Consider the following 25,587-nt stretch of genomic DNA (forward strand, 5'->3'; position numbering starts at 1 on the left):
CCAAACTGGTTCTGCTTTGGTGAGCGAGCTTAGTGAGAGACTGTCACCCTACCCATGGTCCTAACATCTGAAGCTGCCAGGACATCAATACCTAGCCTTAAATTTATTAAATAGGTTTGATAAGGGATGTATGGGTAGTCTTTTACATTGTCACCAGCCACATTATCAAAAACATTTGACATTTTAGTGGACACCAAAACTCTTTCAGCCCAGATGTAAGGCATGTGAACACAGTTAATACTGTCTAATCGAGTAATGTGCTTAACTAAAGCAATGATATGCCTGAAAATGTTTGAAATGAAAACCTACACCCAGCTGGAGCACAGTCCTACCAGAAAAGCAGCCTGACAAGGAACAAAACGGGCTCTAATAAATAATGCATTCTGTATCCTGAAGAGACTATACAGTACATCAATTGATATCTGGGAATCTTTTTTAATTAAGTGGCTGTGTGATGGTAAAATATGATCATTTGGGCTAGGCTATTATGTAGTTGACTTTATTAAGGTGAAGTGTTTACTTTAGTAAAGTAACTTTTTATTAATTATTTTATAATCTATAATTATTGTTAGTGTTATGGAAAAAAATGAAGGCTACTCTTCATTGTGAATTTCAAGGTTTTGTGCTCTGGCTTTAAAATAAATATTACGTATTTAGCTTAAAAAGATGACAATGACACGGCTCTGCAGATCGTAAATGTAGTGAATTCAGGCATCTGATAAAATCAGAAACTGACAATTGTCAGGTTTAAAGACCAGGGATAGCATTTTTAGCTCTATTAATGCAAATGTCACAGTTGGGGATTAAGTCTTTATTTGTTTGCTCCATTTACTTAACCTTTTCAGAAAGCTGTAACAAGATCCATCAATTCATCAAATTTCTGAAGAAACATAATTCACTTTTAGCTTTAAAGGAAAATACAGTCTGTATGGGGTTCCTTGGATGGGATGTCATCCTATCTCATAGTTAGAAGATTGGGATGTCATCGTAGCTCAGTTAGAAGATTTAAAATTTAAATATTCAGTTTATTGAAAATTGCAGATACTGTTGGTTAAGGCACCCCAGATTTCTTTTGCGATGAGGCAGGTTGTTAATAGAACTGTACAAGATAAAGATGAATTTAAGGGCTTTAGGAGGCAGAGCCATGCACAGTATGCCCAATCTTTTTTTTTTTTAATTTTATTTTTAAAACTAGACAACTGAATAGAGTTAAGCTCAAAGACCATTCACATTCATATTCTGTGCCACCAACCAATTTAATGGGTCTGCTTTTGGGATGTTTGAGAAATTCAAAGGCAAAAGAAAATCTGAGCAGACACTGGGAAAACATACAAACCCCACACAGATGGAACCGAAGATCAAACGTGACTCCCTGGAGGAGTGATGTGGCACCACTACAATGTGGTCTGATGTCTTTTAAGATTTATATGAGAGTTAATTAAGTGTAACCTCTAACCACGTTTATATTTTGTAACATGTATTCTTGAACTGGGTGGTATGGTGGCACAATAGATAGCACAGTTGTCTCTCAGCTCTGGGTATTCAAGTGTTCTTCGACATCCTAAAGATTTGCATGTTCTAACTTAACTGGATGGAAGTAGGTGCAACCAGGGATGTACTGTTTTTCTGTACAAAGTGGAGTCCTGGCCTGCTGAGTACCCAATTCTGCCGGGGTAGGTGCCGGCATGTGGACCTGCCTTTGTGTTTTGGACCACTGTCCTGCTCTGTGACCCATCTACACTTCAGCTCCTACAGAGATGACATGATTTTTTAATACAGTGTAGAATTCAGGGTTCCATCATTGATGCCAATTTGTTCAGTTCTTGAAGCGGCAAAGCATCCCCACATTCGTCACACTACACCACCATGTATAACCGTTGGTGTAATGTTACTCTGGAAAGCTGTGTTTGTTTGACGCTGGATATAAAAGGCTTGGAAATCATCCAGGGGCAAATGAGAAATGAGCATTTATACTCTTCTGTTTTCCACCTTGCTACTTTCCAATGGAGCCAATTTTGTGTTCTTCTGATTGTGAAGTTGGGCACACTGATCTGAGGCAAGAGGGTCCAGCAATTCTCTGCATTTTTTTAGGAATCTTTTGTGACTTCCTTGATAATTTTAAACTGAGCCATTTAAACAATACTCACAACTTCTGGGGAGTTTCCCTACAGTTCACTATGCTTTCCATTTGGAGATTATGGCTGTCACTGTACTTCATTGGAGTCCCGCAGCCTTAAAAACACCTCTGTAGTCCTGCTCAGACTGATTTATATCAACTGATTCTCTTGTAAGTGAATTTCCTTTGATTGTGGCATAATGTGCATGTTGAATCCTCATGTTTGCAACTTGACTGATGATTGTGGTATAGCGGGTCCACAGCTCCTGTCTAAAAGGCCAGTTTTAATAAATAATCACTGCACTCGCGGCTTAGCGAGGGGGCTTAATGGTAGTGTGGCCGAAGCGGTTCCTGAGGAGTTCATGATGTGGGCGTTTCTCACCTAAGTGCACAGGTGAGAAACGGTCCACATCCGTAATTGTTCCCAGGGGCTGCTGATTGCTATGACTACCACATCCTCTTAATAAATAGAAGCGCGAGGCAGTTGAGGGGGAGAAGGAAGAAGAAAGGAAAGAGAAAGAATGGAGGTTGCAGGAAGAAAGCAGGAAGCAAGCAGGAAGCAGTAGAGAGAGAGAGAAAGAGAAAGAGATAAAGCCGGTGCAGGAGAACAAGTGAGCGAGTGCAGGCTCGTGTGCAGCTGAGCAGGGAGCCTGGGTGTTGGGCCGACACCCGGGGAACAGTCGTAGTGGTCCCTCCCGCTGAGTTTGTAGTGAATAGCGGGAGTGAACAGAAGGCGAATGACTCTCGGCGTAAGGCCGGGGAAGGCAGCGGGAGTCGAGACTTGGAATGTGGATTCCCCAGCGTGGGAGCCCTGGTCATTGGGGGAACCCAAGTGGCTGTTTGGTGGAGACTACCGGAGCCAGAGATTGGTGAGGCAAGCCGGTGCAACAGTAAAGAGGAGAAATGGCCAGCTGCAGGTAGGGTGACTCCCTGTTGAGAAGACCAGATGGGAGAAGCAGGGGAGCTGCCAGAGGAAAGAAGACACCTGGCTTGTTTTGTTTTAAAAGACTGCTCCCTGCATTGTTTTAACCTCATTGTTTTTAAGACTTTTTTCTATGGTGTTTTTAACCTCCACTTCAGCACTTGTTTTATGGATTATTTATTTAATGACTCTTTTGAAGCACTGCACTTTATTTAATTTAGACTTTGTTTTTATTGTTGTTTTTTTAATAAAAGCACTTTTGTACACCATCCCTTTGCTCATTTGTTGTGCCTCACGGCAAGCTCATCGATGACATTACCGACGGTGTTGGGTTTAAGGGCCCACGAACAGAAGATGGGAGCATGCAGCGAACCCGCATCGTCACATTTGGTGGCAGCGGTGGGATGAGCTAGCAGTGGGAACAGAAGAGGAGACTGAGCAGCAAGCTGGGTTAGTGCCAGACTCTTAAAGAACCCATGGACCCAAGGCAGAGGAGGACATTTTTAAAGGACAGAGCTTTTTTATGGACATTTATTTATTCATTGTTTAATTTGTCTTTTTAAAAGTCCTTATTGTTTTAATTTCCTGTTTTTATGAAGGGGGGCTTGGGTTGGTTTTATTGTGGGATTGTTTTAGTGCTTTTATTGTTTTAGTGCAGTGTAATTGTAGTGTGGCCAAGCTGTGGACCGAAGTGGTTACTGAGGAGTTTGTGATGTGGGCGTTTCTCACCTAAGTGGACAGGTGAGAAACAGTCCACATCCGTAATTGTTCCCAGGAGCTGCTGATTGCCATGACTACCACGTCCTCTTCATGAATAGAAGTGCGAGTCAAATAAAGAAGAAAAAGAAGAGAACAGGAAAGAGCGGGAGGTTGCAGGAGAAGGTAGGAAACAGGAGGAGAAAGCCGGTGCGAGAAAGAGAAAGACAGAGAGCGAGCGTAGGCTCGCATGCAGCTGAGCAGGGAGCCTGGGTGTTTGGCCAACACCCGAGAAGCAGAAGTAGTGGTCGCTCCCGCTCAGTTTATTTTGAAGAGCGGGAGTGACCAGAAGGCGGATGACTCTCCGCGGATGGCAGCGGGAGTCGGGACTTGGCATGTGCACTCTCCAGCGTGGGCACCCTGGTCGCTGTGGAACCCAAGTCGCTGTTTGGAGGAGCCTACTGGAGCCAGGGGTCAGTGAGCCGATTTGATCAGCCGAAGCAGGCAGAGCAGGTCAACTGCAGCTAGGGTGACTCCCCAGTTGTGGGGTCCACTTGGGAGAAGCAAGTGAGCCGCCAGCAGTAGTAGAAGGATCCACCGGATTGTTTAAAAGACTGCTTCCAGCATTGTTTTAACCTCATTGTTTTTAGAAGACTTTTTTCTATATTTTTTAACCTCCACAATTTCACCTCTGTTTTTATGGATTATTTATTCGAAGACTTATGGAAGCACTGCACTCTATTTATTTGGACTTTGTTTTGTTTGTTGTTTTTAAATAAAAGCACTTGTCACTTTTGTACACCATACCCCTGCTCCATTTGTTATGCCTCACTGCCGATCTCATCGGTAACATTACCAACAGTGACGGGTTCAATGGCTCCCAGAGGCAAGATGGGAGCATGGAGTGAACCCACATTGTCACAACGATGAGGGTCAAAATAAGTTTCATTAATATTGAGCAGGTCTTGCTGTAATCATGATTGGCTGTGGCCAGTCAGCTGACTCTAATTATCCACAGGGGGAGTTTTTTCACAGTTTTGGTTTCTGTTGGATAACTTTTTTTCATTGCATAAGTTAAAAATAAAATATGTTTTGTGTTCACTCACGTACCCTCTACCCAATACTAGATTTGTATTGAAGACATAAAAACATTCTCTGTCTGTCTGTCTAACAATTAACTGCCGTAACCCACTTGCTGTCTTTTTAACAACCTGCATGTTTTGTTTTAAATGGTAACTAATGAACTTTAACCTTTGTTCAGGTTTGTTTGAATTTTGTTAATTGCTACAACTCTGAGGGGCTGTCAAACCCTGAGAGTCACTATTGCAGAAACCGAGTGATATTGACACCTCTAATCTCTACAGATGCTGGTGGAGGTCAGTGATGTTGCTAATTGTCTTTTCTTTATCCTCAGGGGCCTTAGATGACGCAGTTCGCAGCTTTTGGTGCTCCTGACAAGTAAACCCTGTGTCTGCTTCTGATGAGTGTCGACTCGTGCTCCACTTTCTACAAAAACAGCATGCCACTTCAGAAATGAAACAACTGACTCAAAGTTTTTGAATGAGAAGAGAAATAATTAAAATGGGAGTCAGTCACTCCAGCAAGCCACCTGTTTTTGACCAAAATGAAGAGGGTAAGGCTAGCAGTTCATTCCTATTTTGGCTTGATATTGTGTATAGTAAGCTGGGGAGCAGAGTGTGACGAGACTAGGCAAGAGGCTGGCAAAGTCGTATGGCAGTGGGCGTTCAGGAGTCAGAGACCTCAGAGTGTGTCATTTATAGGACAGGTGCCAAATGGGCTGTGTTCCAAATCCAAAGTAGTGCATTTAATACCATAGTGGAGGAGTAAAGGGAGTGATGTGAGAGCTCAGATGAGTGCAATTACTGCATAGTAAAAAAAATGTCAGTACATTTAATGGTAAAAATACTGTAAACGGTGAGAGTAAATTACTTTTTCTGAAAAAAAGAAAAATCACCTTGTGTTCTACTGAAAATGACCTGTATATCTTAAACAATACATTTCATTATTTTTTACAGCCAAGTTCTTTAAAATCAATATTTTTCGACATTCAAAATATGCTACATACCGTTTACTGACACATTAGAGTTACCGTAAAAAAATCTGTTACTTTTACAGTGTAAAATTTAAATAGCGAAGGTAAACAACTGTAAAGTATAAAACAGTAAAGCACTATTTCAGTAACACCTAAGTTACGACATTTGCATAAGGACACGCCCCCTTTTACCGTATTGTTCCTGGTGAACCGCATACCTTTGAAGAGTAGGGGAAAAAACTTAAACAAATTTAGCAGACATATTTTTCCCTGCGTACTGAAGGTTTTTTGAGGTCATGGAAGCGGAATAATGGTGGGTTGTATTCAATAAGCTGTCGCACCTGTAGGACGCCTTCCACCACAAAAGCAAACTTTTCTTTTCCACCAGACAATGCGCCATAACTTTCTTAAACATTGAATTCTTTTCAATGTATACAATTAAATAATTCATGTTTGCTATTGGTTGTAGTTACTTTACTGATTCAAACCGTGTAGTGGTGTTTGATCCTGACAATGTCTTCTAATGGTTTATTGATTGGCATATTTATTACAGTGCATGGATATCAGGTTTTAAACATTCTCATCTATTGGCATGTGTTGTAAAAAAAACAGTTATTTGCTACAAAGTTATATTGTAGACATAAAAATATTGTCACCGTATTTTTTACGGAAAAATTCTGGCAACCACAGCTGCCAGTTTTTTACTGTAAATATAACATTTTTTTAAAGTGTACCTCAGACCTAAAAATATTGTCATCTTCTTTTTTAAAGTAAAGTTCTGGCAACCAGTACTTTACCGTATATTTATCATTATTTATTTTACAGTGTGGGTATATGTCACCGGTACATATTTTACTTTTAATGAAGATTTCTAGGCCCAGTACTCTTGATGCATGATCTGCTGGATTTGGGCAGATGTGACACACCTCCATTGTGAAGACTGTAATAAACCGAAGCAGTTGTACCAAATGTGTCTCAATGTCGCACCCTAACGCGGGTTCTTTTTCTGCAGTTATATTTTTGAATAAAAGCTCACTTGTTCTGTTATATTTGTACCTCTCTTTGATATTTGGACTTCAGGCCTCACACATTATAAACTTCATGTCTACATTTTGTCAATTATTACTAAACTAGCAAAATACCCGCACTTCGCAGCGGCGAAGTACTGCCTTAAAATTTTTATTAAGAAGAAAATTAAACCTTTTTAAACTGAGGGAAAATATACCAATAATTATTTGTTAAGGATCTCTTTGTATACCACATTGTGAGTTCGGCCCTCCGCTTGTAATATGACCAAGCTGTGCGCTCAGCTTACTCTTGAGCATGCAACGTACAGTTGGCCGCGAGAACAGTAATCTTGTTTCAAATCTCACAGCTTGGATTGCTGCGGTCATAATCGGTTTGAGTTTCATGGTTTGTTTCAATTACGACAGTATTTGTAGGACTTGTGTTGAAGAGACATTTGGCATCTGTCAAGCGTTGTAAGTATACAACCGGTTTCATCGATAACTTCAAATCCAGCTTTTGAGAGTCTAAACATTCATAAACATCAAAGTGTCCACTACTGAAATCGTCACCTGTGAATCTAAGATGTTTAAGAGGCATTGGCGGTTGTCGAAAGGTGTAAAATATTTGGCCATTTTGGTACACTTGTCAACAACAACCGAACAATTCAGCGGCAGCCATCAACTCACATGCAGATTCATAGGTGAAGGGCTTAAGCATTTCACTCTTATAGTATAATTATCTCCTGTACCATCATTAGTCCACACCTTGAACCTGTCCCAGTCATTCAATACATAAGACACAATGTTCCTCCGGATATCAAGAGTGAGCCTGATGTGGCCATGCAATATGTAACAAAGAGAATGGAAAAGGTAGGTGCCATCTCCGGGCATGGAAACCACACGATAAGTGACAGTTCTTTGATCGATGGTGATCACCTCGATAGACATGTTAATGGGGGTACGGTTGGAATGATAAAGGAAATGGGTACCTGAACAATGTAAAGTAAGTCTAAAATACCTACACAATAACTATAATCGTAATAAATGCACAATAAAACAGCGGAGAAGCCGTGGATTAAATAAAAAGGCTGTAGTTATCAGCAGGGAGACGTGAATCCCGTGGCGAAGCAAGAAAGGGAATGTAGAGTGGAGTGACAGACGGCCTTATATAGGCAGGCAGCTAACAACGTGGGAGGCGCTGGGATGGGGGACCCAACGCCGCCTCACACGGTGACCGAGCTGCAGGCTATGGACGTATATATGTACGTAAGTAGGATTCAGTTAGCATTGGGAACCCGCGTACCAAATTTCTTGAAGATGAGCCCATAAGTAACAAAGACCGTTTAAAAGTTCAATATGGCGGCCGACAATGGCATCATATCACCGAAATAAGTACGTACATTGGTTTCAATTAGCGCAGGGAAGCCGCCTACCAAATTTCGTGAAGATGGGGCCATAAATAAGAAAGTTCAACATGGCGGACGTTGTCCGTTACGCGTAGAATTTCGAAATGAAACCTGCTTAACTGTTGTAAGTAAGCTGTAAGGAATGAGCCTGCTAAATTTCAGCCTTCTATCTACACGGGAAGTTGAAGAATTAGTGACGTTGGAAAGTTCAATATGGCGGCCGACAGTGGCATCATACCACTGAAATAAGTACGTACATCGGTTTCGGTTAGCGCAGGGAAGCCGCCTACCAAATTTCATGAAGATGGGGCCATAAATAAGAAAGTTCAACATGGCGGACGTTGTTGACTGTTATGCATAGAATTTCGAAATGAAACCTGCTTAACTTTTGTAAGTAAGCTGTGAGGAATGAGCCTGCCAAATTTCAGCCTTCTACCAACACGGGAAGTTGGAGAATTAGCGACGTTGGAAAGTTCAATATCGCAGCCGACAGTGGCGTCATACCACCGAAATAAGTACGTACATCGGTTTTGGTTAGCGCAGGGAAGCCACCTACCAAATTTCATGAAAATGGGGTCAGCCTTCTACCTACACGGGAAGTTGGAGAATTAGTGACGTTGGAAAGTTCAATATGGCGGCCGACAGTGACTTCATACCATCGAAATAAGTGCGTACATCGGTTTCGGTTAGCGCAGGGAAGCCGCCTACCAAATTTCGTGAAGATGGGGCCATAAATAAGAAAGTTCAACATGGCAGACGTTGTCGACCGTTATGACCGTTACGTGTAGAATTTCGAAATGAAACCTGCTTAACTTTTGTAAGTAAGCTGTAAGGAATAAGCCTGCCAAATTTCAGCCTTCTACCTACACGGGAAGTTGGAGAATTAATGATGAGTGAGTGAGTGAGTAAGTCAGTGAGGGCTTTGCCTTTTATTAGTATAGATCATGAAAAACGTTTCTTTTTTAAAGATGTGTTTACATAGATCATTGTAGACACGGAACACACATGAAATGCAAGTGTTCCAAATAATGATATAGTATTTATACAATGTGTCATTTTGCTTGACTTCTCACTCTATAAAACTCCAAGCAACTGACATGCAGGTAAACAGACACGCTGAGAAAACTGTGCGCCGGTGGGAGATGTGATAGCAGACTGCTTGCTGTTTGCTGCTTATCCACACATTTAAAGGACAAAAGACGACGCTGATTGAGAGGTGAGAAGCGATTTAAGGTGGGACGGATGTACGAGTTTTTTCGTAGGCTCTGGTAATTCTAGTGTTACTACATCCTACCTTAGAGTAATGCTGTTAAAATTGCATATGAAGTGTAAATGTTTTAAGGACATAGAGAGTGCCCATGCATTTTGGGATTGATCTCATACACAGTGAAGGTGAAAGGATGATGTTCTAATGACATTATGGGAAAGCGGACTATTCACATGTTACTGGAAAGGCTATGGTGATGGTCCTATGTTTTGATCTGTAAAGTTCTGCAGTGTGTAAATGAAATATCCACATGGGTAAAATCAAAGCATTCTTTATACATTAGCACTGGGCTCTTTATGTTAGGTTTGATTGGCATGATCATAGTACAGTGGCTAAGGTGATGGGCTATACAAAGTATTCACTCCCTTGAATGTTTTTACATTTTATTACTGTACAGTTTTGAAACTGGATATAATTTGGCTTTTTTGACAATGATCAACAGAAAATGACTCTTTAATGTCAAAGTGAAAACAGATCTGTTTAAGTGATAGTAGTTACAAATATAAAACACAAAATAAATGATCACTTTAGTATTCACTCCTTCAAGTCAGTATTTAGCAGATGCACCTTTGGCAGCTATCACAGCCTTGTATTTGTGTACATAGGTCACTCTTTGTCAGCTCTGCACTTCTGGACACTGCCATTTTTTCCCATTCTTTGTTGCAAAACTGCTCAAGATCTGTCATGGTTGCATGGAGGTCGTGAGTGAACAGACTTTATCAAGTTCAGTCACAAATTCTCAATTGGATTGAGATGTGGACTCTAAATCGCCCACTCCAGGACATTAACATTGATGCTTTTAAACCATTGCTGTGTAGCTTTGGCTTTCTTCCTGGGGGTTTTGTCATACTGGATAACAAATCTTCTCTCACATCACAGGTTTCTTGCAGACTGCGTCAGATTTAACTGCAGGATTTCCTTTTATTTTGCTGCATTCATTTTACCCTCACAAGCATTCCAGGGACTGGTTAAGAAAAGCATCCACATAGTATGATGCTGCCACCACCATGCTTCACGGTGGGGACGGTGTGTTTTTCATAATGTGCGCCAGGGTAACAGTTGTTTTATGCACAGTCTCTCCAATCTCAACCACACTAGTCTGTAACTCCTTCAGAGTTCTTGTAGGTCTCTTAGTGACCCCCCTCACTAGTCTTTTTCTTGAACGATCGCTCAGTTGTTGTGTACAGCTTGCTCCAGGCAGTTTTACAGTTGTGCCGTACTCTTTCTTAATTGTCATCTTAATCTTTAATTGCTTCAACTTTGAATATTCAGTGACTTGAATGTTTGTTTTGTCGCCATTCCTTGACTTGTGCTATTCAGTCAACTTTTCACAGAGTTGCATAGTGTGTTCTTTTGTCCTCATGATGTAGGTTAGGCCATGAACCTGACTCACCACAAGCTGGACCTTACAGTTACATCTGTAACAGTTATCAGATTAAATGAGGTGGATACTTGTGTTCAATTATTTTGTGTTGTATATTTGTAATTAATGCACCCTGTGTTGGCTGGGATTGGCTCCAGCAGACCCCCCTGTGGCCCTCTAGTTAGGATATAGCGGGGTTGGATAATGGATGGATGGATATTGGTAGTTAACTTTAGACAACTTTAGAAAGATTTGGTTTCAATTTGACTTTACAGAGTCTGTTGTTTTTTTGTTAATCAATGTTGAAAAAGACAAATTAAATGTACTATGATTCAAAGTTGTATAACAATAAAATGTGAAAACCTAGCTTATGATAGTTTTTTTTAATTACTCTTTTATTTTCATATTTCTGATCATCCTTGGAAATGCAGTTTAGTTTTCCTTCATGATGTATTTTTTCACAAACCCATGTCTATTTTAGGGTTTTGTTGTTTCAGTTTCAGTTCTAGTAATTGTGGTATGGTTAAAAAGTGATTGTGGAATTTAGTTTTGTGACACAGTCATAGGGAACTGTACACTTAATCAGTTTGGATATAACTTTTATCAAGCTACCAATAAAGTTTGCCTGTAGTTCAGTTGAGTAACTTAACATGATTTTTGTATCACTTTATTGTCAAATGACCTTTTTAAAGCAAAACTGACTAAGCAACAACAACATGGTGCTCACACAGGTAAATCGAATGAATTTCTCTGTTGTTTGGTTTTATATTTCAAAATTATTTCTTCTTTGCGAAATGAGTTGTTGACAACAAAAACTTGAAACTTGAGAAATAAACTGAAACATTTTTCACTCATGATTTTCTCTCCATATGCTGAAGTTTTTGTTGACCAATATAATGTTTAAATTACACCTTCATATACAGTACAAGAGGGGCAAAGAAACTGAGAAGCTCGCCATAAAGGTCATTGGACTACATGTGCAACCTGGAATTTGTGCTGCTGTATTAATTACTGTGTACACACAATATTTTGGGTTCAGTCATAATTACTGGCAATATGCATTCACTTATGAACAGAGTGAAATTCAGTAGGGATTATCTGTATCTGATCCATCTATCTTAAGCAATGGTGATCAATAGAATGGCAGCTTTGAAAGTTGCCCAGAAATCTTAGAATGCACACACATTCAGGGGCTGCATCATAATTTACCAGGTGAGCAAAATCACTACCTTGGTAGGCTTCACTGACACTGAAACTAGAAACTATGATGCTGCCACTGTCACAGTTACCACGCAGTAAATCGCCGTCTGCTTCACATGCTTTATACACAAACACTGTGTCAATACCCGCCCTCCATCACATGCCACAGTTCACGAAGGACAGCGACAAGTTATCTAAGTGAGAACTGGAAAGAAAGTGGTTAAATAAGACTCGCTCAGTCAGTCTAGCAGCAGGAATATTTATTTAAAAAACAAATAAGAAATATGAATTCAAATATTTTCAATAATTTCGGGGCCGCTGAAGTTAAGGTAATCCCATGCGTAAGTCCAGTTATGACGAAAAATATTTTTGTTTTGTAAATTATTATTTTATTTCAGTCTTTCAGCCGCGTTAATAGTTCTGTTTGGTTAATAATTTTATTTCAGTTTATAAAAATATTTTTTTATGAATAGTTTTCGTCTTTGTTTTAATTTTCATTAAAGATAATGGTGAAGACTTCCAAGGTTCTGAATACCTTTTATAGGCACTGTTCAAGTGTATAATAAAAAAAATAACGATGATGCGTCATTTGTTGTCCAATGGAAATTAACTAAATGTTTGGTAAAGTGAATCTGTGACATTTAAGGACAACAGTAAATGTCTGGAAGGAAGTACATGGGTTTAAAGATTGGGCTGGGATCACAGTAGTTACCATTGTGGTCTCTCTGGTCCATGATACACGGTAGGTTGTTGAAAGCTTAGGAATAAAAAACTATTTTATGATATGTGACTCATTTTCTCCCTTTGTGTATTTCTAGCTACAAATATGCAAACCATATCCAAACCTTCACTTATTTATACAGTGTATATATATATATATATATATATATATATATATATATATATATATATATATATATATATATATTATATATCTACTCAATACACAGTATATAAAATCCTAAGCTTAAAAGTGCAACGATTTTGTGCAACGATTTTATGTCATGTTTTTTGTCACACTTTAAATCGGGCTAATTTTAAAACATACATATATAGGATGGTCCAGATCTAATTATGCAATTTTAATTACGCTATAACTTATTAAGTTTATTACATAGAAAATCACCCAAAAAATCCCGGACCATCGAGAAACCTGCAAATTGACGACATGAAGAATTGTCTTCGCACCGAACTGGAATCATCCCCGCATAAATCAAAGTCATCCAGATGATCTGGATCAGCACAATTAGATCTGGACCACCCTGTATATGTTTGGTATCATTCTTTTCAGAATTTATCGAACTTTAATATGATGTTGTTAGATTTTCAGATTCTTATTCAATTTTTAAATTACAAGTAAAAAATTTCAAGAACTCACGTCCCGCGAGACAAGACTTTGTGCCAAAAGATTTATCCCCGCCCGGGGCTGGAAATAAAAGACAAAGAGTAGAACAGCTGCTGTATAGGCTTTTAAACGTTCGAGCGCCGCTCCTCAGGAGCTGATCGAGCAAAGAGGAGGTAAAAAAAAACTGCATTTATTTCCCATTGTATCACTATTTAGGAGGGGGTTTTGGAGGAGCGACCACGTCTACTTGGGTACGTTCAGCCCTCCTCTTCACAACGCAAGCGTAAGAGACATGAAATGGCTGGCATATAGCGCAGTGAGCAGGGGGGAACCCCCTAGTATATATACTGAATCTATGATAGGCCAGCATTGTCAGTACCTTCTACACAACATCAAATGACTGAATTCACTTCACCATTTCTGTCTTTTTGTGTTTTTGTCTGGTAGCTCAGGGTCTCTCTCACATATAAGAGTCAGGTATGTCAGCTGGTGCCTGCATTGGTCTAGAGTTAAAAAGTGTCTGGATGTGCTGTTAGAGTCATATCTTTGGGATGTGAAAGAAAAGCTCGAAGAAACCCCATGCAGACATGAATGGAATTAGTAAATTCCCCACATATAGTGACTAGGCAGATGTTTGAGTCTGTGGAGCTGTGTGGCAGCTGTGGCAACCATTGGATTCCCCTGGCTTCTTGAGTAGAATTCATTCCTGCCCTGTACCTAATGCAGCTGGAAATGGCTCCAGTTCTCCAAACCTCTATAATGGAATTCTCAAAAATGTGTCAATGGAACTTTTACATTAACCTGGTAATTGCTTAGCAGACATGCCTTTTCTGATCTGCTCAGTCTATTTTAGAGCTTAACTTAGGTATACTTTATTATTCCAGATGAATATTTACAAACATAAGCCATTATAAATATAGTATGTTGTCAGCAGAGCAAGGCAAAGCATTTAGGACTGGCAAATGACCAGGAGATGGAATGAAGTGTAAACAGAAGGCAAGCTAATTGTAAGGGTATTCTTATTACTATTACTTCAAAAACCAGAAAAATCAAAACAAAACTAAGATAGCAGAAAAAAGGCACGAGAAAGGGATTAAAGTAAAACCAGAAATCCTTACACGTGGGTTTATTTCCCCTAAGCAAACAATCAAAGCGTTCACAAATGGACTCAGCAATCAAAAAACAGAATACAAAAATGGCACTAAGGTGACATTACTGCTATAATAAAAAAAAAAATAAAAATACATTTTTAAATGCATTGATGTGTCTCTATAACACTGAGAATAAAAGAATTCTTTAATCCACCATTTTTAAATCTTGGTAATCTTAATCTGCATCTTCACGACAGCAATTGAAGATTTGGAAACAAAGGGTGGCTGCTGTCTGGCAGAATCAAGTTTATCTTCCCGTTGTCCTATTTGTTACACAGTTGACAGGGAAAGAACTCATGCATGGAATGCTTACAAAAATCCGTTTACTAAGTGAACTTGGCACTTTTTATTTTTTGCAGGTGTTGTTCAAAATTTTTAAAAATGCAGACTAGATACATGCACAAAATTATACATAAATGCTACATACTATGGTGGATTTAAAAAGTATTCAGACCCCTTCACTTTCTGCACACTTTACTGTATTATAGAATTAATTTTAAATTGAAACGTTTACCATTTTTGCATATCAATCTACACTCAATAACGCATAATGACAAAGTAAAACATGTTTTCAGAAAGGTTTGCATATGGATTAAAAATAAAAAACTTAACTCTAATTCACATACTGTAAGTATACAGATCCTTAATTCAGTAATTTGTAGAAGTATACTTATAGTTATAAGGGGCCATACATATTATTTATTTATTTTCTGTAATATTTTCTGTAAGGAGTTGTTTTTTTTCTCTTCTCTCTGAACTGAATGCATTTCTTTAAAATGAGCGAGCCTGCTGTAGCTGACCGGTAATTTTAGCACTAGATCCGATAGGGTTGTTCACACCATTTTTTTATTCTTAATATTAAGATTCTCAGATGAACATATAAGAGCTAATATAGCAAAAAAAGAAACGTCCCTTTTTCAGGACTGTGTATTTCAACAATAATGTTTTAAAAATCCAAATAACTTTACAGATCTTCATTGTAAAGGGTTTAAACAATGTTTTCCATGCATGTTCAATTAACCATAATCAATTAATTAACATGCACCTGTGGAATGGTCGTTAAGACCTTAACAGCTTACAGAAAGTAGGCATTTAAGGTCACAGTTCTAAAAACGCAGGACACTAAAGAGACTTGTCTACCGACTGTGAAAAACACCCAAAGAAAGATGCCCAGGGTCCCTGCTCATCTGCGTGAACGTGCATTAGGCATGCTGCAGGGAGGCATGAGGTCTGCTGATGTGGCTAGGGCAATAAATTGCCATGTCCGCACTGTGAGACGCCTAAGAGAGCGCTACAGGGAGACAGGAAGGACAGCTGATCATCCTCGCAGTGGAAGACCACGTGTAACAACACCTGCACAGGATCGGTACATCCGAATATCACACCTGCGTGACAGGTACAGGATGGCCACAACAACTCCCCGAGTCACACCAGGAACACACAATCCCTCCATCAGTGCTCAGACTGTCCGCAATAGGCTGAGAGAGGCTGGACTGAGGGCTTGTAGGCCTGTTGTAAGGCAGGTCCTTACCAGACATCACCAGCAACAACGCCGCCTATGGGCACAAACCCACCTTCGCTGGACCAGACAGGAGTGGCAAAAAGTGCTCTTCACTGATGAGTCACGGTTTTGTCTCACCAGGGGTGATGGACGGATTCGTGTTTATCGTCGAAGGAATGAGCGTTACACCGAGGCCTGTACCCTGGAGCGGGATCGATTTGGATCAATGGCTAGGGCCATTCCCCCCAGAAATGTCCAGAAATTTGCAGGTGCCTTGGTGGAAGAGTGGGGTAACATCTCACAGCAAGAACTGACAAATCTGGTCCAGTCCATGAGGAGGAGATGCACTTCAAGCAGCTGGTGGCCACACCAGATACTGACTGGTACTTTTGATTTTGAGCCTCCCTTCATTCAGGGACACATTGTGAAACATTTTTAGTTTATGTCTTATGGTGTTGACTCTTTTAGTGTTCATACAAATATTTACACATTAAGTTTACTGAAAGTAAAAACAGTTGAAAGTCAGAGGACGTTTTTTTTTTTGCTGAGTATATATGAATAAATGAATAAAAGCCTTCTAAATGAGCAGTTTCATATTCTGACTTACTATATTTAAAACATTTCAGTTTGCTTGGAAAGGGCCATGGTTAACTTGTTATCAACGATTCTCCCCAAATATATTTCATAGTCTGGCATTTTATTATTGTTGAGAGTGGTGAAGGAGGGGAATATCAAGAAATTCACAAAAATTGAAATTAAAAAATGGAACAAATGTAGCACTCAACAACAGATCCTAAACTGCCCTTTTCTTGTAAAAGACAAATATCGAGTTTTGAAATATGCATATCCTTGTTTGAACTCTGGCAGTCCTTTATATTCAGATACTCGGAGGCAGACGGCAGCCTTGAAAAGAGCCAGTGGATGATGGGAGATCACAGTGAGCCGTCCACACAGATTGTTTTTGTACTGTTAGTTAAGTAATCCAGGACCCAGAACAGCAAGTTAGAGACACAACAGAAATCATCAGTTAACTTCCCAACCACAATGTGAGGCAGGATGTTAATCAAACAGATGACAGCTCAGTAAATGGCAGTCTGGTCAATGTTTTGGAACCTTCCAAATGTGTATACAGCAGATGCAAAAGTGTAGCTGGGACGCCCTCCACCTTTTGGTTGCACTCCATGCACACTGGTGACAGCCCAGACAGAGTGACCAGCTGAAATATTTCATAATATGAGAAGTCAGAGCAACTGGTCTGAAGGCAATCAGGGATATTGGGTGTGCAGTTTTGGAAAACAGGATGACAATGGTCTGCCTGTTGGGGACCCTCTTATAAACCCAGAGGCATCTGAAAGCAAGCACCCACTTATGTCAGATCCAAAACTATTTTTGAGTTTAGTTTGTTGATGAACCTTTTTGACATCACCTTGATTAAAGTAAGACAGACAAGTCGTAAGTTGTCTTTCGCTCTTGTGATCTAAAACCTTATCTCACAAACATGTCACAATTTATTAAATTGATAATCACCTGATAATCTGTTTTAGCTCCTGCCATTTTCAATTGATCAATGCTATACAGTACAGGACGTTAAGACCATTTGGGGTGGTGGTGAACTGGAAGGCTCAAAGGCAGGCTCCCAATTCATGGTGCATAAATAGAACAATTCTAAACATGACGATCTGATTTGTCCCCGACTTTAATCAGTGTATACTTTTTTTGCATATCTATTGGTTTGTTTTGATCTTTCTAGGTTCATGTAGGAGTGCCTAATTATAAACATGATTAAGTAGAAATCAATGACTTTGTGCATAACTGAATAATTTAATTAATAAATACTAATTAACACTGAAAACCTTCACTCGCCTTTTGTTGTAATATACGGCCCCTTAAATGTAATACTTTATATAGCTCCTTTTAGAGTGACTGTATTTATACAGCTTATTTACATCTTGAAATGGAAAACAAGACTGCACATAGAACAACATAATTGAATTGGCATTATACTGTGTTTCTACTCATGGAGCATTTACAAATCATTTTATTATATACTCACTGGGCAAATTATTAGAAACACGTTTACACCTGCTTATCCACCTGCAATTATCTAATCAGCCAAACATGTGGCAGCAGCACATTGCAAAACATCAGCAGATACAGGCCAGAAGCTTTAGTTAATGTTCACATCAAACACCAAAATGGAGAAAAAATGTGATCTTGGTGATTTCAACCATAATATGATTGTCAGTGCAAGTTGGCCTTCTTTGAACAATTCCATAACTACTAATCTCACGAGATTTACAGTCTGTAAAATGAATGGGGCGAATAAAAAAATCCAGTGAGCAGCATTTCTATAGCCGCAAATGCCTTGTTGATAAGAGAGGTCAAATGAAAATGACCATGGCCAACTTGGTTTGAGCTGAAAGAAAGGCTACCCTAAGTCAGATAACCACTATGTACAACTGTGATGAACAGGGAAGTATCTCAGAATGCACAACATGTTAAGCCTTGAGCCAGATGGGCTACAACAGAAGGCCACATTTGGGTTCCACTCCTGTAAGCCAAGAATAAAGCTGAGGCTGCAGTGGGCATAGGGTCACCAAAACTGGACAGTTAACGACTGGAAAAGAGTAGCCTGGTCTGATGAATTTGGATTTTTGCTGTGGCACAGAGCATCAGATTTGGTGCCAACAGTGTGAATCCATTCTTTCAACCTGTCTTGTGTCAATAGTCTATGGTAGTGGTGGCGTAATGGAGTGGAGAATGATTTTGTGGAACACTTTTTGGGCCTGTTACTACCAACCAATCAGTGCTTGAATGCCATGGCCTATTTGAGTATTGTTGCTGAGCATGTCTATCTCTTGATGGCCACATTTTACCCATCTTCTAATGGCTACTTCCAGTCTAATAATGCATCATGTCACAGAGCAAAAGTCATCTCAAACTGGTTTCATGAATATAACAATAAGTTCAGTGTTTTTCAGTGGCCTTACCAGTCGGCGGATCTGAATCCAACAGAACACCTTTTTTGATGTGGTAGAAATCTTTAGAAACTTTGTGACACAATCATATCAACATGGACAGAGTCTCAAAGGAATGTTTCCAACATCTTGCAGAATCCATGCCATGAAGAATTTTGGCTGAGAACAAAACAAGGGCCTTCCCAGTGTTAGTATAGCGTTTCTAATAATGTGCTCTGTCAGTGTAATCATTTGACAGAATACTTTACTCAAAGTGTACTGCACTCTTGCTACTAGTCCATCACCAAATTATTTTAAAGAGGAGATTACTTAAAACACAGAGATACTGTATGTCTTTCATTAAAATATTTAGGCTACTGAAGTCAGTTCACTTGAGTTTATACTTGTATTGTACCTATACAGCATTTCAAAGCAGAGTATGCCATATAAAGGTATTAAGACTTTAAGTCTTACTTTAGATAAGATGTAAAACATTTGAATAGAGTAGCATTTCTCTTGATATAAAGGCTAAATTGGCCACCGTGGCCCTGTCCATTCTGGCCACATAATAATCCACTCTCTCTCTAATTGGTTGTGTCTCTCAGCTTTTCACCACTTAATAGCTAATGTGTAGAAAGTGCACTGATGCAGAATGGTTGACGTTGCATCATACAGGTGGATGAAGTGGATCCCCTCTGTCTATGGAGAGTGCTTTGAGTAGTAAGAAAAATACTATATAAATGTAATTTATTTATTTGTTTGATCAGGATTTCAGGGAACAGTAGTCTATCACAGCAACACAAAGTACAAGACAGGACCCAACCCTGGACATGATGCCAGTAAAACATAGAGCATGTTCACACACACCCACCCATTTTCACTCATAGCGTGCTGAATATGTGAACTACAGAGAGAAGGCAACGCAGAAAGAAGACAAACTGAGTTTGAGGCCAACTATGCCACCCAAAATACAGTGCAAAACTAATACAGCAGTCTGAGCTGATCATGGCATCACTGGGTTTACCACTCAATCTAAAATGCATGTTTTTGAAACAACTACTGGAGCACCAGGAGAAAACACATAAAGACAACAGCCTGGTTGGCCAATTTGAACCTAGGATGCTGGATCTGTAAGGAAGCAGTGCTAACCAATACACCAATGTGACACCACCAAGATAAATAATACTGCCTAGTTACTCTTCTGGACAGCTATATTTACCTTAATTATAAAAACAAACAAAAAAAGATACAACAAAGTTAAAAGATAACTGTACGGTATATATAACTAGGGTGCATCACCCCCTGCTCGCTTCGCTCACCAACCCTCTGGCCTGCGCTATGCGCCAGCCACTTTGTGTCTCTGCCACTCGCTTATGTGGATTTCACTTTCACCAAACAATAAATCTTTTAATTCTCGCGGATACGCCTCTTCATTGGTAAACACTACTTTTCCCTGATGGCAACACGAATTAGACAATCTACAAGTTTCTGACTTAAAGTTTAAATCCGAACAATATATTTGATCTCTTTCGCTGTTCTGTTATTTCACCAAGTAATAATTTCCATTTGTTTGCACTAATGCAATCTTTACTTTCATTTTTTTGAGACTTTCGAATTTTAGTACTTTCATTATCTCTAACCTGCTGTACATGTGTATCGTGCCAACGTTTTTTAACCTCTTTACGACGTCCTATTTTGTCTTCTACTCTTTGTCTTTTATTTTCGGCCCCAGGCGTGGTTAAGTCTCTTAGCACAAAGTCTCATCTTGCAGGACTTGAAAGTATCTCTCTGAAAAAGTCTTGTCTCGTCTCAGGATTTTTTTTATATAATAGAGAGATATTCTGCATACACAGCATCTAAAGGTAGCACTGTAGTCAGCATTGCTACAGGACAATGAGTTTAATTCACAGCCTTATCACTGTCTGTGTCGCGTTTGTTTGTTCTCCCTCGGTACTCTGGTTTTCCTTGCACATCCCAAATATGCATGTGGGAGATTGATCAGTATCTCATCTTGTATGACTGTGTGTGTGTGCATATGACAGACTTCTGCCCTGTCCAAGTTTTGCTCTTGATTTGTGCTTAGTGTTACTAAGATAGACTTTGGCTGCCCATGTAGTGGGTTTAGAAAATGGAAATATATAGTACTGTACTGTCTTTTTCCTTCTCTTTTTGAAAGCAACATTTTGTATGCATCTGTTCAGATTATATTTTTAAAATATTCTCAGATCAACTTAGTTCAGGGTCACAGGAGACTATTCTGGCATTATTGGGCACAAGGCAGGAACTTGCTCCGAATAGGCCGACAGTCCATCACAGCAATATGTCTTATTTGCATATATTTGTAATGCAATGTATAACTCTCCTTTCATCTCTGTATATAGTATTGAACTTTGGTGTGTTTTCTCCCTCTACTCTGCTTTTTCCCTTCATCCCAAAGATGTTCATGTTATGTTACCTGGCAGCACTAATCTGACACAACATGAGTCACTGTGGTTGTGAATGTTCAGATCTTTGTCTGTGATGTGCTAACCTCCTATTCACATTTCATTCCTATTGTGTACCCATAGTTGTGCAGCCAGGCTTCAGTGCTCCTTAGGCCTGAAATGGATGGATGAAGTTAGGTGATGCCTCTAAATATAACTCTTTGCCAGGCTTGTATTTTACTGGATTTTATTTTACTTTGGCTACAATTTCCTACTGAAGAAGACAAGCATTCTCAAAGACTGCTAACCTTTGTCTCTGAAACATTTGCTTCTGAGGGAGCCGAACCCTCAAGTGAATGCTAAGCCCCACTAAAGGCAGCTGCTCTTTGTATTTTGTAAATGCTCTCCTAGCTGTCAAGTATCTTGGCTTCAAGGCTTTTCTCTTTTTCTTTTTCTATTTCTTCCTCTGTGCTGTCAGACCTTTTTAATTCCAACACAGCAATTCTTGTTTGATGCTCTAATTCTTCATGCAATACGGTTTGTGAGTCACAGACCTGATAGGGTTTGGCGAAAGCCGCCAAGGTGCCCATATCCTTCACTAATGAACCACACACTCTGAATACTTTATTTAATGGGTTTGGTCACATACCACTTAAAACTGAGCCCAATGTGTGAGATCAATGCTCAGAGATCCTGATTCACTTTAGGCCCAATTATCAAGAAATAGTTAGACATCACATATTATGTTAAACCAAATATCTGCACTGTACTTAGGACAAGTAAAATGTGCAATGGTCTACTGTATAAAGGTACTTTATTGCTGATATTTCCTTAGTGTCGGACATCCATCCATTATCCAACCCACTATATCCTAACTACAGGGTCACGGGGGTCTGCTGGAGCCAATCCCAGGCCACACAGGGCGCAAGGCAGGAAACAAACCCCGGGTAGGACGCCAGCCCACCGCAGGGCATGTACACACACACCAAACACACACTAGGGACAATTTAGGATTGCCAATTCACCTAACCTGCATGTCTTTGGACTGTGGGAGGAAACCAGAGCAGCTGGAGGAAACCCACACAGACATGGGGAGAACATGCAAACTCCATGCAGGGAGGACCCGGGAAGTGAACCCAGGTCTCTTAACTGCGAGGCAGCAGCGCTACCCACTGCGCCTCTGTGCCACCCCTAGTATCGGACAGGTTTCACTCATACGGAACTCTTTCTTAAACATTTGTTTCTGAAAGGAAATTCATTATACACCTGGGTGGAATAAGGTGTTTATTTTAGAAAGCCAGAGCAAAAGCTTCTGAATATTACAAACTGTCTAGATTTTTAACTTTTATGGCAATCCTAAGAAAAGTAGTATGGTGGTTCGGCTCCAGAGTCCTGGCCTGATCCTGAATCTATGGAGCTTATATATTCTTCTGGTGTCTTTTGTCTTTTTGCATCCCAAGGACATGTATGTTTGATATCAGTTTTTATCCCTCTCTCAAGTTGACCATGCCATGCATTTGTTTCAATATACACAGTATGCTTTTTTTCTGCCTCACATTTTCATTCTTCTCTTCTTGTTGAGGTTTCAATGACATGGCTCAAATCCTTTTTTAATTTCTCATTATTTGAGACGTCAGAGATTCAATAATGATCCCTTTGATATCAGATTATAATCCATTCATTATCTCATCAATTTATTTTGCTAATCTGTTTTATCCCAGTTTAAAATGTTAGGCTTTCCCCCAGGAACAAGCACTGGATGAGACACGAGTCTTTTACTGGGCACACTCACAATCCCCCTGCTTCATTAGTGTCTTCTCTCTTCAATTAGGTCCCAGTCTGTCTGAAGTAACTTCATTGTCCCATTATCCACATTGTATTCTTGTATAGTTTCTCTGTCTTATGCTGCATTCCATTTGAAGTGGGAAGTTGGAATTTCCAAGTTCCTAGTTGGAATCTCCAATGGGAATGTCTCCTTAAATTGGGAACTTGAGGCTAGTCTGTCAAGTCCAAGTTTGTCCAACTTCAGATCATGACATCAATCCACAAAAGCAACGTACATTGTGAACTTTAGTGAAAGCTGTAGTATTTGCTGTTTATTAGCCCTTTATTTATTTATGTTTCATTAAATCAGTCATATGCACAGTCCTGTTCAACTTCTATCGGTGGACATGTTGCTAAGGTGTTTGGATATGCAAAATATCTTGCACTGCATTGTTATCAAATATCTATTCCAATAGAGCAAGGGCAACAAAGGTTTTGCTGGAGGCGTCCATATTGATTTTTCCAAATATTTTACTGAAACGTGGTCAGATCAGGTGTGATGTCATTCCCAGCTCCAACATCCGACTTCCAAGGTAAATGGAGCGCAGCATTAATTTGAACTTGCTGTGACTTTGTCCATTATAACTGACCGTAGACCTCCAGATATTTTCTTTCAAGATTGTTGTTGACTGGAGTTTTCTGATTGTTAACTGGCTGTACAGTATCTGAATAATAATGTTCATCTATGTACGGTTCTTTCTATTATTGTATTATAGCTGTAAACTTGAACAAGCACTCTGATCCTACATTCAGTGAAAAGCACTACAGAAAAATGAATTGACTTGAATTGGACTTGCTGCCTTCCTTCAAAATTAGCTCTGAACCCAACTTCCCTTGCAGCTTTTGCACAGCTGCAAAACAGAGGGCACCTGAGGCTTCATCCAGCTATGCTGTCAATGAAGTGCTTGTTTTCTTTTGGTCATTTAAGGATTGCTGCTAACACAATAGAACAGACACCGTCTATATACATCTGTCAGTCAGCTACTGCTGTGTAACAAGTCCTTAACAAACACATTATCAGCTTTTAATAAAACTAAAGCCACCGACATGCTCCTCAACTTTTCCAGCAATTCTGAGTCATGGGCTTCATTTACATAATCTTAGTCAGTCAGGAGCAGATGTAGTGTACTCCTGTGTAGTTTGACATCCCCAGTCAGACCAGTCTGCGACTCGCCCCAACAAAACCTGACAGGCTTGACTTCATCTTAAGTTATAGGGATGACTCACATGTGCTCAAGAGATGGCAACCAATAATGCTCATATGGAAGTACCGTGTATATAATGTGGTCACAAAGAAAGAAGAGCTGATGTGTTGCACTGTGCAAACAGAAGAGTTGCTTGTCTTTCTGATGTGTGGCATTTCTTATATCACAATAGAATTAAAAACAGAAAATAACAGGGCTAAGATTACAGAAGAACTCACCATACTTGAAAAGCCTTCATATAGGCCATGGTGCAGCATGATATTGCCTGTCAGAATGCTGCATGTTCACGATACTTTGGAAATGTGAGACCATGCTGCCAAGTCTACATCGAGTTCTGTAATTTGTCATCCCTTGCAATTCTTAATCATGTAACCTAACATCCTCAAAGCAACAAGATTAGCACCTGCAGTTGTTAAATGTGACATCCTCTCCGACTAGAAGTCATTAAAAGCGCCGATGACACTTATGGCCCTGTCACATTAAATGAGATTTTCAGCAATTTTCAATCACAGACTTCATTCACATAATCTTAGCAAGTCAAAGGCAGTCGCAGAAATCGCATTGTGTTTCTATGACTGACAGTCGTCTATTCTGACATCCCAGTGACTCAGTCAAGCCAGTCTGTGACTTGCCCCAGCACAATCACACTTTGTCTTAAGTCACAGCGGTAAGCTCTTTTGTGTACGAGACCTGACAACCAATCAGAGCTCAGCCAGAGGTTCAATGCATACAATGCAGCTATGAGGAATAAGGCACATGGCTATTTTTGACCTCGTAAAGAGAATACAGGCTTGATTGTCTGATGTCTGGAAAACATTTTCAAACTACTGGCTCTATCAGGCAGTGTGTTATTGGCTTTCAGAAAAAGGGGTGCTCTTCACATACTCTGGAAGTGTGAAACTGTGCTGGAAAGTTGTCACAGAGACATGTAATTTGTCACGTCCTGCGATTTCTAGTCATGTAATCTGACAACCTCAGCAGATGAGCTCCGCAGCTGCGATAATCAAGTTTGACACTCCCTTCAAATAAAAGTTGCGTTGTGTGACACCTGATTTATATTAGGGACTGTCTCTACTGTATGCATCTGTTAGTCAAGTACTGCTATACAATAAGACCTTAATGAAAACTTTTCTTGTGTTAAAAAGCAGTAT

At 39.7% G+C, this 25,587-nt stretch overlaps 2 protein-coding genes across 5 annotated transcripts in view; one reads left to right on the forward strand and one right to left on the reverse strand.

The window, feature by feature from the left end:
• The window catches only part of zmp:0000001268 (CYTL1 domain-containing protein), a 173,489-nt gene that overhangs the window by 32,682 nt on the left and 115,220 nt on the right, over positions 1-25,587 (reverse strand). The gene's annotated exons all lie outside the window — the stretch shown is intronic.
• Positions 1-25,587, forward strand: part of stk32a (serine/threonine kinase 32A) — a 161,287-nt gene that overhangs the window by 6,077 nt on the left and 129,623 nt on the right. For all 3 annotated transcript variants that reach the window (XM_039774521.1, XM_039774520.1, XM_039774522.1), the window contains exon 2: positions 5,149-5,367. In XM_039774521.1, coding sequence (XP_039630455.1) covers positions 5,295-5,367 — 73 coding nt within the window. In that variant the 5' untranslated portion in view covers positions 5,149-5,294. The remainder of the gene's footprint in view (positions 1-5,148; positions 5,368-25,587) is intronic.

This window comes from Polypterus senegalus, chromosome 13 (assembly GCF_016835505.1).
Source record: "Polypterus senegalus isolate Bchr_013 chromosome 13, ASM1683550v1, whole genome shotgun sequence".
Lineage (NCBI taxonomy): Eukaryota > Metazoa > Chordata > Cladistia > Polypteriformes > Polypteridae > Polypterus > Polypterus senegalus.